This window comes from Xenopus tropicalis, chromosome 4, assembly GCF_000004195.4.
Source record: "Xenopus tropicalis strain Nigerian chromosome 4, UCB_Xtro_10.0, whole genome shotgun sequence".
Classification (NCBI taxonomy): domain Eukaryota; kingdom Metazoa; phylum Chordata; class Amphibia; order Anura; family Pipidae; genus Xenopus; species Xenopus tropicalis.
The window spans coordinates 76,410,254-76,423,052 of NC_030680.2; the positions used below are offsets into that span (position 1 = coordinate 76,410,254).

The window sequence follows — 12,799 nt, forward strand, 5'->3', positions numbered from 1 at the left end:
ACCCATTTCTATCATACTGCCCACTAACCAAATCAGGTCCAGACATCAAGGGTGACAGTTTTGACTGACAATCATGTTAATCAGTTGATGGCCAGTGATGACAGTTTTGTTAATCGGCATCCCTGGAAGCTTATTGGCTGATATGATATACTTAGAATGTCCCTCCCTAAACCACCAAATCCGTTGTATGGCAATTTATATGGAAGACATCTCACACTAAGACCAACATGGCAAGAGAATCTTTTTCTCCTTTTTAAACACCTCCATAGAAGCAATGAGGACCATGCAACAAAATTATTACATGAAAGGAAAATATATTGGGTGCCTTTCATATTCTTCTTGAATTGTCTTAAAGAGTACCTGCCAATAAAATATCGATATATGTTGAATTGTCTGTTTTAGTATGTGTTTACAAGATTATGCAACCCTAAATAAAATGGTTCAGATTGATTTAAATATCCTTCCTTTCAGGCAGAAAATTTTATCTGTATAATGATAAAAAGGCCTGAAATACTGTAAATATTTATCATTATAACCTGGCCACTTTCAAAGAGTCCACAACGGTTAGCATCACCATGTTTTTAACCTTGTCAGTGCACTAATAATTCTGGAACATAAACTAATGCTCATGATTGGTTAACACTCTACTAGGACATGGTGCCAACAGCAATCTGGCCAATTCAGGAAAGCGCTAAACAAGAACTGATGTAGAAAGCACTGCACTGGAACTGCAACAGGGTATTTCGAATGGTAATAGAAAATGTAGACAAACATTTCAGTACAGTTTTATTGAAGGCAGTATGATGGTTAAAGTGAGGCCACAAAGGATTCTTTAAGGGTAACAGTTATAAAAATTAAAATGCTTTATCTTGCAGCATACATATAGTAATCTATAAACAGCAGCAGATTCAAAGTAATCCATACAGATTTTGAGCTAAAGCCCTTAAAGGGATACCGTCATGATTTTTATGTACTTGTGTACTTTTTATTTCTAAATTACACTGTTTACATAGAACAAAAACTGTAGTAAAATAATAAAAAAACAAATACAAAAGTATTGCAGAAATTATACCAATGATATTGGCCAACAATAGAAATACATTGCAAGCTTTCTGAGCTCTAAGGCCCCTTTGTCAGGCAAAATACAAATGAAAGCTGTAGCTGGACTGATTACATAGCAAATAATTCACTCTACCATTTCAAATTTTATTCTTGAACCAACAGATGTATTTTTTTTAGCTGAAATGTTGGTGTGTAGGCAGCCATCTCAGTGCATTGTGCCTGATTCTGAACTTTCAGAAAGAGCCAGAACTACACATTAAAATTTCTTTCAGGTATCCTATTGTTTCTCCTACTCCCATGTAACTAGAGGAGTCCCAAGTCAGACTTGGATTTCTTACTATTGAGTGATATTCTGGTACCTACTGGGAGCTGCTATCTCGCTACCTTCCCATTGTTCTGCTGATCAGGTGCTGGGAGAGGGGTGATATCACTTATAACAGTAGCTGGGCCCAAATATAAACTGCTTTTACTTGTGTACTGAAATGAGTGTTAAGTCCAAAGAGATAAAACATGAGTAACCCATTTTGCTCTGTATATGTAATTTAAAATTCAAAAAGGTAGAACCACAAAGTAGTTAAATGGTATCTATATAGTATACTTACAAAGTAACTGTTGTAGGAAAAAGGATTGTATCCCCTGTCTGTGCATCGGCAGCACTTGCAAGAGGTGTGGCGACAATGTCATGTGATCCAAAGCGAATTAGTATAAGGAAGTAGTGGCTTGGACAGCCTAAAAAACACACACAAAAAAACATTTATCACCACTCAAATCACACTTTGTTTTTTGGTTTATTTTTTTAAAGACCATCAAACAATAACAAACCTGATTCACGAATGGTTGAGCACACATAATCAACCTTCAGAGGAAGCCGAATGTCAGAAACTGTAATAGAGCCGCGACAAGGCTTTATGCCTCTTGAAGGGGGACATGGTACAGGTTCTTCTGAGCTTTCTCCCCTTAATCTGTCTATTTCCTTTAGAAGTGCCTGCCGCTTTTCATCTTAAAAAGAAAGTGGTAGATTTTGCATCACTGTGGTGGAGATGACCCATAATGAAAAGCATGTCGAAGACCTGGTATGATTCTACACATATTTGTTTTTTGTGTCAGCTACAAAGCTTCTGGAGCAGTAATCCAAAAGACAACTGAGCTTTTTATACCAACTTGCTTGAATTTTGCATTAATACATGTTTTATTATACAATCTCCCACACTGAAAAAAGTTAATTTTTTATAGTTAGCAAAAGTCCCCTCTGCTCAAGATTTTTTAGAATGATCTGTTCAGATTCCAGTTAAGCCCAATCCCCATTCCCCACACTGAAATATGCGACTTACTTGAAACCAGTAGTAACCGTTCTGCTTCAGCCTCTTGCCGAGTTCCTTTGCCATGCTCAGCATCCACACAGCAGCTTAATGCACGGCAAGCTTGCTCAATGATACGCTGGAGTGTTGACACTTCCTTATTTAGCAACTGTAACACAGATTAATATACATTCATTACAAATTAAATATAACTGCTATTGAAAACAGTAGGTGTCTGCCTCTTGCCTTTTCCTGTACTGACTGCATATTCTGGCTGAACAATGCAGCAGAAGCCACCTGAAAAGACTCAGGTCTTTACAGGTCCTCATTAGGCAACATGTAATTTTTAGGTTTAGAACGCAAGCCAAGATGTACAATAATATAACAGATGTGTAGTGAGCTCTGCGGAAATTCCAATTTTGTTTTACAGGTCACAGGTGGCGGCTAGAGCAGTGCATCAATGGCAATGGAATTTCACTCTTACCAATATTATTCTCCTTAATGATATATAGTATATGAAAACACAGGGAAAAATTCAAGTTATTTACCTGGGTTATTGTTTCCATATGTGGTAGACGTTTACCAGGGTATCAGGCAAGTCATTACAATAATGACTTGCCCCAGAGATTTTACCTTTCCTTCACCTTTAAATAACCTATATAAACTTTATGAATAACCATTATAATAAATAAGGTGACCCATCAAGTAACGACACATAACCCCTGTGTATAAATATGGCACCAACCTTTATTTTTTCTTTTGAGTCTCCGGCAACTTGGGCTTTGAGAGTTTTCTCAGGGGAAAAGTAGTTTGTCTTTATGATAGATTGCTTACCAAGCTCTCCTTGTACATTCTTTCGCATTGTACGGTAAGCATCAATGCTAAAGAATAGTGAAAAAAAAAAAAATTCAATCTGAGAATATACTTTTAGAAAAGTAAAACTGAAATAGACTGGTTAGTAGCGACAAACAGCAAACCACTATCCACCTTATGTGGAAATTTCAGGTCTGCTGCAGGGCTTTGCTCATCTTAAATGTGGGAAGTGAATACTGAGCAGGAACCACAATGAAGGGAATTGACAAACAATTTACATCAGTTTTTTAAAGAGTTATTTTCTCCTTCTTATGTGACATAAGTGTATTTTTACTTGTACTATGATATTAAGGGGGAGGAGGATTTTGAGTCATGCACTAGCTATCTGTATAGTATCAAGTATGGAATCTATTATCTACAATATTGGGACCTGGGGTTTTACAAATAATGGATCTTTTGGTAAGTTATGCCGATCAAAATTAAGATATTGTTGGGATTGTTTTGCCACCAATATGAATTCATGCAGCTAACATCACCGTAATATATGCATTTTATGATCACTCATCACACTGCTGAGGTGTACCACATAGCAACTCTTTCATATTAATTATTACTCAGTAGTTTTTAGAATTGCTTTATTCCATGTTCCCAAGCAATACTTAAAGGACATGTAAACCGAACATATTCCTATGTATATACACATCTCCCCCACCCAAACCACACAATTTGCATTGCATGTATTCCCTCCGTTCTCCAGCACCATCACATTTTCCTAAAACAAATAGTCATATAAAAAAAAAAACCAAAAAAAAAAAAAAACCCAAGCAGCCTGCATAATAATTTACTTCACTTTCAACAATAAAAAATAAAGATAACAGTGGTATGTCTTTCATTTCCCAAGAACATCTGAGTACTTGGTTGTTTTCCGAACAAAGATTTTTCGTGAAGCAGTATTTATTTGTATGAAATTAAATCAAATGTGAAAAACTGGCTGTGCAAAAATGTGGGTACCCTTGTAATTATGCTGATACCAAATTGGTTGGATTGGTGTATGAAATCACGAGAAAAGGTATTTAAGGTGGCCAATTGCAAGTTGTGCTTCTTGTTTGACTCTCTTCTGAAAAGTGACAGCTATCTCAGAGGTTTAAACCATCTGTTTCAACTGTAAGGAATGGAATCAGGAAATGAAAGGCCACAGGCACAGTTGCTGTAAAACCCAGGTCTGGCAGGCTTCTGTGAAAATTCCACAGGGTGACAAAAAAAATTTGCCGTTTCGCGAATTTTGTGGCAAAGCGAAACGGGACAGATTCACTCATCACTATCAACAAATTCTTCAGGATAATGTTCAAGCATCAGTCACAAAGTTGAAGTTACGCAGGCGTTGGTTAACTCCACAGAATTAAGAGGGGTTCCCAAACTTTTTCACCCAGCGGCCATTTTCAGGAGTAAAAAAGTTCATGCAATGAAGAATGCAGGCTTACAAATCAGGACTTACTTTTATAAAAAGTCCTGCTTAGATGAGACACTGTAATGTTTAAACTGATCTAAAGAGAAGAGAGTTTAGGAGAAAAAAACATGCTTCTCCAGCATAGTGCACAGGCTGTTCACTGATTACATTTTTATATGGAGGGGTTTACATGTCCTTTACAATGCCCATTTTTCATTCAACATAACCGTAACCAGCTACATGTGGGATGATCACTTCTCCCCCTGAAAGATTGAAATTTGCTTGAATGTGCCATTGGCCTTAATGTACCTGTGCTTCAGACACAAATGTCAGATGCATCTGACAATGCTCTGTGCAGCACTACATACTATTACTAGTGATATTATATTTAAGTTGTGTTGTGAATAGTAATACTATTTTTATTAATAATAATGAAAAAAAACACAAATCCAGAAATACTCCGACACTCATATCTATGCTTGCGAGATTTAGGTGATCATTTAATCAGTACCTGTAGAGAAGAGGAGAGTCTTCTCGAGTATTTGGTACTGGTGTAACTGGAGGTTCCACCAGCAACTCAGGTAAACTGGATACAACAGAACTCTACAAAGAGAGAGCAATGAAGAAGATGATTCTTATGAAGATGAACAAAATGGTGCCTAAATGATATAAAACAGTGCTGTCCAACTTCAGTGGTACTGAGGGCCAGAATTTTTCTGGCCTACATGGTGGCGGGCTGATAATGGAAGCCAATTTTGACCACTCCCCCTTTTTTTAAACTACATCCACTTCAAACCACACCCATGTTATCACAAGAGCTTTTAAGACCATACCCACATTAATGGTGGTAGTGCAGCAAAAACCCAGATGGTTGGTGCTCACTGTGGGGATATCACCCTTCATTCATATGTGAAAGAATTATATTATGTTATATTAAGAAAGACCCTTAAATCCATATGCCTCTTCCTCCCCTGTGGATAGCACAGCAACCCAGCACATAATTACACACCTTAGGGACCCTGTAGCAACTATATCCAAATGCTAACAAATGCCCTTCTCTGCCTGTGTGTGCCATACTCTGCCTGTCCTATGCTGCTATGTGTGCCATACTCTGCCTGAACTGTGCTGCCTGTGTGTACAGGTGAACAATGTGGGTGCTTCGAGTCTGAGCCTGAGATGTGAACAATGTAGGGATTGAAAGGTGTGAAAAGTACAGGGAATTACAGCTTGATTCTGAGGTATGAACAGTTAATCTCACTACCAATAACATTTAAAGCTTACACAAAGGTAAGCAGTCACAGAAGCCAGACAGGTGGAGGGGGGGGGGGGGGCGCCACGGGCCGCCAGTTGGACAGCACTGATGTAAAACATTTAAGAGCAGGCAAAACTCACCAAAGGGCTGATGGCTGCCTGCAGATCTATAGACTTAGTGAGAGGAGATAACAGAGAGACTGGGGGCAGATCCAGCTCTCTCTCTGACAAGTCATCTACTGATCCATTGCTGCTGTCAAGGACACCTTCAAACAATCGATCAATGAATGCAGAGTTGTCCATTGTTACCTGGCTTCTGACCTCTTCAGAGTCATCAGGCGATATCCCTACAGAAAGGAAAACACTTTAATCAAAACATAAAATTCTTTTGTTAAGACTACTGCAGAACCACCGGTTCATGCGTGTGTTTAGAATTACCATGCTATTATGAAGACATCGGAGTTTTGCAAATTTTTTCATTCTTGTCCTTAATTATGGGGTTAATGAAGGCAAAGCTGACTATTTTATACTATGGGGTGCATTCAAAGCCTACCTGCAGGGCCAGTTTAGGACTGGAATAATGGCTTTGTCATATGCTTGCCAGAACAAGCTAGCATAAAAAGCATAAATCAACAAGTTAACCTTAACCCAAGCAATGAAACCCTGACCGCTTTAAAAAAACAAATAGAATACAATCAGTGTCCCAAAATAAACACCTCTTTACCAAGGCTCAAATGTATGATCGAGAGGAAGATAGCTGGCAAACTGCTAGCCCACCTGGCTAAACAATAACCAACCTCTGTGACTATCTCAGTGCTAAAAGAAAGCTCGACTAGTATGAGAGCCTGAAGTTGTACTATCCCAAACCTAGGTGGATATATACACATATCTAAATTAGTACAACCACTGTCAGAAATATCCCTATTTCGCCATAAATGGGAAAACTCCCTCTAGACTGGCACCAGGCAGTTATAGTAGTGTTTAACACAGAAAAAGCAGCCGACAGCCCAATGACAGGCATGTCACCAACTGGCAACCACTGAACTCCCCCATCACCAATATTCTCTACATATTTGTAATCTAAGTACAGATATACCAGTCTGGTTTCATAAGATATATTTCCACAATAAATCACAGCTGATCATAAAGACTATTTACTATGTGCCATAACAGGAAAGATGCTGCACAATAAATATGTACAATGTTAATTTGAGACCTCAATAAAATCCTCAAAGCATGTAATAATTAAGGATTTTGTTTATGTGGATATCATCACTGCTGTTGTGACAAACTGAAATAATGGTCAATAACAAAGTTTACAGAATTACAGTTTGTGGACATAAATAATAAACACCGATGTAGATAACCTACTGCAGTCAATCGCTTTCATAAATTGCAGCTTATGGAGTTTAGTTGGCTCCAGATTTTACTTATCAAATGCAGACTACTACCTTGATTCAGATTATTTGCCACTTGTGGATTAAAGGATGGTGATGTTGTGCCCTCTTGCTGCAAGGGTATGCTTCCATCGCATGAATCTAAAAAATGATAAAGATTAACATTTTTATACATTGGGACTACAACTATATATGCAACCCAAAAGGCACCATGCCCATTTTTAAGATAAGACAGAGAACAGTGTAGCATTGGGGACTTCTCACTAATTTTTGATATCTTTAATGTCAAGCCTTTTACACTATTTTCATATGTATTCTACGAAACAGTCTCCTCTGCCACTTACCTGAGTTAAGAGTGCTCTGTAGTTTGACCTCCAACGAAGAAACATAGTGTTCCTCTGAGATGTCTAGCACCCCTTCACCACCTGCCAGAGACAGCTCTCCAGAGTCCGATTCCTAAACAATTATTCAAAAGTGAATATAAAATAATTTAAAAATAAAAATAATAAATAATTTAAATAATGAGTTAACATTGCAACATTGGCACATGGGGAGATTTCACATGTGGTTAAACAAATCTCCCTCAAAAATGCTTTCCCACTGACAAAGTAAATTTCTGGTTGAAAAGCATTCTTAGTGCTCCATTTTCAGAAGTCGCCCCCTAGACACACAAGTGAGTAAGCACTTGTAGTAGTTGTTGTATTAGAGTGCTAAAATCTGTAACCATATTCAGACACCTAAATTCCTGTTGAATGTACGTGTTGGAAGCAAACCCTGCACGTCACGTGTGATATAAACATTACCAAAATGAAGCACCGGCACCAGATGTTGCTCATTGATTTTTTTTTCAATGACTTAAAGCCAGTTTTGCCACAGTGAAAAAAACTAAGTTTTTGGGGTATCAACATCTGGAAGGGAGGCTGAAACCCCAGCAACATTGTTTTGCCGCTGTGGCAAAACTGCCAAAAATTCACTGAATAAATCAGTGATCTTGAAATGCATTAATTTCATTATGTTGTGCTCAGCCCATTTTCTATTTTTATTAAAGTGGGCAATTTAGACAGTTATTGCATACTGACTTTGGATCATGAAATGGCAAAGCAATGTCCTTATAAAACATTAAGCTACTGTCACACAGTGGTTTCTTCGCCAGCACTAGAGACAGGCAGAGAACATTGGCGGACAATAAACCTTTATTAAAACCTTATTATGGCTCATTATGCTAGTGAATCACAAGCGCACAACTAAACATACACTACGGGGTCCATTCATTAAAGTATGATGGGCACGATTACAAAAAAATTCGTATTTTTTCTAAACTTTAGAACTGTTTGTACTGTTTACGATAATATCGTTAAAAAGTCGTAATTTACGCAACGATAACGAAAGTTTTGAAATTCATCCAAGCTTTGGTATCGTGACTATCTTTTGGCCAGGATGGAGCTGCAGAGTGCCATTGAGTCCCATGGAAAGCTTCCAAAATCATGCAGTTAAGTTTCAAAGTCAGAAAGGTTTTCGCGCCATCATCGGATACAAAAATTTCTTAACTTTCGGATCGCAACCACAATATTTCCGTACGACCACGACACAAATTTTTGCTCAATTTACGCACATGAGAAATTATCAAGGTTGCTCCAAATTTTTTCCAATCGTACTTTTAAAGGAGAAGGAAAGGCAAAGTCAAGTGACTTAATCACCTACCTTTTACCCCGGGCTAGTGCCCCTGTTCTGAGAGAACAGCACCAGCCGGGGGTATTTGCCGGCAAAATGAAGCAGGAAGCGCTCGCTACAGGTACCCCAGGCTGGTGCTGTTTTCTCCTAACAGGGGCACCAGCCCGGGGTACAAGGTAAGCGATTAAAGTCATTTGGGGGTGCCTAACATTTTGGCACCCCCAAGTGACTTAGCCTTTCCTTGTCCTTTAACAATCGGAAATTCATACTTTGATAAATCTGCCCATACAAGGTGAAAGGCGCCTGCTCGCGGGCGACTAATCTCCCTGAGTTGCCATGACCCGCCATCTCACCAGTGCACATGTAAGTCGCCGGCGGGATGGCACACGCCATCTGTTGTTCTGACTATCTGTTGCTAAGAATATACGTATGTGTCTAATAAACCTTTCCTATTTACCTTACACAACTTTTGGTATCTGAAATTTCCATAACATTAGCATGTGGCAGCATCATCTGAAACTGTAGTAAATGATATTGCGAGATTGACTGCACACAGGCTAAACCATTTTTTCAAAACAGGCAACGAAACAAACTGATATCCATGATGCCGGTTTTAAAAGTTTGTTGGACATAACCAGTTGATTTAGACATACCTGTATATACACTGCTTTAAGCCTTTGCCTGCCAAGCACATATATATTATATGCTGGCAGGCAAAGGCTCAAAGTGTCAGCAACGTAGAATCAACATGCATAGGGGTTTGTAACATCGCTAATCTGACCATTCATCCCAGGTGAAGTCTCACACATTAATTAAGCTTGCTTATCTCATTTAAGAGGACTGCATGATGGGCCATTTCCTATTAATGATTTCAATTGTAAAAAGTTTCATTTTTTTATGCCCCTATTATACTTACACTTGAGTTTGTCTCTGCATCATGGATGGGGCCCATTTTAACATTTCCACGACCTGTTCTCACTCTCCTCCGTTTTCTCCTTTCTTTTGCATAATCCTGATGATTAGCACAGACTTTGAAAGGCCTATCCATTTGAAGACTTACCAAAAGACATAGGACAGCTGTGCTCTTTACTCAGAAGTAAACAGTTGTGATTACCCCTATATACCAGTGCAACCTATGCAAGTGCAATCATTGTGCTGCCCCATAAATAGTGATAGAACCTCTCCATTCACTGAAGGTGTGGTAGATCATCTCCATACTAACATAATGTTATGGCAATATAAGTGTTGCCAAATATATGCTGTTTTTCCTTGCTCAGCTTAATTGCAAAATATTGCTCAACAGAACAGATAAGCTAGCCCAGGGATCCCCAACCTTTTTTATTCATGAGCCAAACAAGCAAGAAAAAAAAATTGCAAGGGGAGGGGATGCCAAATAAGGGCTGTGACTAGCTATTTGGTAGCCTTCAGGAGGCTCTACTTGGAGTTAACCTGTGTGTCTTTGGCTTCAGGTTTTGGAAGCAAATATTTAAAAATGGGCACCTACTTTGAGGCCACTAGGAGCAACATCAAAGGGAGTGGTGAGCAACATTTTGCTCAAAAGCCACAGGTTAGGGATCACTGGACTAGGCTATAAACGTGCATTGTGCAACCAGTGCTTTGTTGTGACATTGTACCTACTGTATTTAACTGATCAACATTCTGCTTCTGACTTTGTCTCATGGACTCTGCTCTCCAGGGGTTTTTGCGATCAAGCATTGTGCACACCATAGCCAGCTCCTCCTCCCGCTCCTGTTAAAAATAACAGACACCGATTTCTAATCTCACACTGTAGTTTCCAGCACAATATTTTAGTACATTGTTTCAAGAAGGAACAGGTCTCTCTGACCTTGCGCAGGCGTCTAACAGTTTTCTCACTTGAAGGCTTGTCTTCCTCACACTCATGATAACTGCGGCGGGCAATTGTGCTCTCAGCCAAAGGCAGAGGCAGATTATTTTCAAAATCGGGTTTCCACTCAAATTTCTCTAACACAGAACGCACATCTGGATGGCCTGGGAATACAATAAAGGACATAGTCATTTTTAAAAGCCCAGTACAGATATAGGATCTATTATTACCTTGAATGCTTGTGACCTTTGTTTTTCTGTATAAGAGATCTTTCTGTGATCTGGATCACCATAAATATAGAATTAAAAATCCTATTGGGGTTATTTAATGTTTAAAAGCAGACAAAGTACAGAAATCTGGAAAACCCCAGGTCCCAAGAGCTCCAAGAATTCAGGATAAAAGAACCCATACCTGTCTCAGGTTTAGTACAGGTATCGGACCCCTTATCCGGAAACCCGTTATCCAGAAAGCTCCGAATTACGGAAAGCCCGTCTCTCATAGACTCCATTTTAATCAAATAATTCAGAATTTTAAAATTGATTTCCTTTTTCTATGTAGAAATAAAACAGTACCTTGTAACTGATCCCAACTAAGATATAAATAATCCTTATTGGATGCAAAACAATCCTATTGGGTTTAATTAATGTTTTATTGATTTTTTAGTAGACTTAAGGTATTGAGATCCAAATTACGGAAAGACCCCTTATCCGGAATGCTCTTGGTCCCGAGCATTCTGGATAATGGGTCCTATACCTGTATATCTAAGAGTACTATTGGCTTTTGAAATGTGGCAAAATGGGCTTTAGAAACAATGTACTTTTCCTTTCATGTGTACCCTAAAGAGTATCAACCTATGTAATTTAAAATGCCAGGAGCTATATTATCACTTTGCATCTTATCAAAGGCACTGCAACAGCAAGTTGCAGTCAGTCTGAGAATGCAGAATATCGACAAGATAGTTAAGAGCATGTATGATACAGTATCTAGCAGTCTAAAGCAACTGGACTTCGGTTTTTTTTTTTTTGTTTTTTTTTTTTAAACGTTTCATCACTCATCCGAGTGACTTCTTCAGTTGTGACATTTATCTACTACAGGGCTGCCCATCTGGAAGCCCAACAGAACATTTTATATCCCCCCAGAATGCAAAACCTTCACAGATCTTTTACTCAAATCAGTGAAATTGGCATGCAGATCACTCATTTACCAGATAGTAGGCATATTCCTAATGTCATTATGACTTTATACCTTTAATCTCTTCAGTTTCTCTCTTTTTTTCAGGCTCTGAGAACAGAGATGAATCCTGAAAAAAAAAATTGTTAATTATCCGCATGATCTCAATTTTTATGCAGTGGCAAGAAAAATATCTTAACTTTCAGTGATCTTGCTTTTATAGTGTTGTTTTCCTTACAGCAATGCATGTTATACTGTTAAAATATCACAGCTTTGGTTTTCAGTAAAACTTCCACAGCCATTTTCAAGCAACAGTGTAGCAAATGTTAATGTGCCTTTTACCTTTATATGTAATGACACACAGGGCTGTCTGAAGTTCTTTAAATGCAGAGTGTATAAAAAGCCCCAAAAGGACCTGAAACAACTGCCTATTCACTGACTGTAACTATGTAAATGTTATACTTGGTCTTCTGAAAACAGTACCCTTTTCATTTGAAGAGGACTAGTAAAGTCAATTACTGAATTGTGTATTTTTTACTATATAAGCCAGAAGCTTCCAGCAAAACATATCCAAAATACAAAAAATAGGCTAAAATAGTACTTTTGTATAAAAACACACAATTATAGAATTACAGGAAGTTCAAAGAGCAAATTACAAATGGCAATTGATTGTCCCTGCATCCAATTTATAAAAAGAAAACTTAGACAGTAAAATATAAAGACACAGCATGTTGTGCATATAACGTAGTTTTGCATTAACAAAACTACATTATACTCACAAGAAGCATTAGCTGCCTTACGGCTTCCCTTGGCCAAGACATTATTCCTACAAGTAGGTGGCCGG

General features: G+C 38.3%; 1 protein-coding gene across 4 annotated transcripts in view; it reads right to left on the minus strand.

Moving 5' to 3' along the window:
• The window catches only part of anln (anillin actin binding protein), a 28,823-nt gene that overhangs the window by 9,767 nt on the left and 6,257 nt on the right, over positions 1-12,799 (minus strand). For 2 of the 4 annotated variants that reach the window (XM_012961633.3, XM_012961635.3), the window contains exons 5-16: positions 12,031-12,085; positions 10,786-10,949; positions 10,578-10,688; positions 9,856-9,951; positions 7,613-7,724; positions 7,320-7,409; positions 6,013-6,218; positions 5,132-5,223; positions 3,106-3,241; positions 2,394-2,529; positions 1,885-2,061; positions 1,665-1,791 (exon numbers count right to left, since the gene is read on the minus strand). In XM_012961633.3, coding sequence (XP_012817087.2) covers positions 1,665-1,791; positions 1,885-2,061; positions 2,394-2,529; positions 3,106-3,241; positions 5,132-5,223; positions 6,013-6,218; positions 7,320-7,409; positions 7,613-7,724; positions 9,856-9,951; positions 10,578-10,688; positions 10,786-10,949; positions 12,031-12,085 — 1,502 coding nt within the window. The remainder of the gene's footprint in view (positions 1-1,664; positions 1,792-1,884; positions 2,062-2,393; positions 2,530-3,105; positions 3,242-5,131; positions 5,224-6,012; positions 6,219-7,319; positions 7,410-7,612; positions 7,725-9,855; positions 9,952-10,577; positions 10,689-10,785; positions 10,950-12,030; positions 12,086-12,799) is intronic. The other 2 variants (XM_002931680.5, XM_012961637.3) reach the window with 2 other exon arrangements.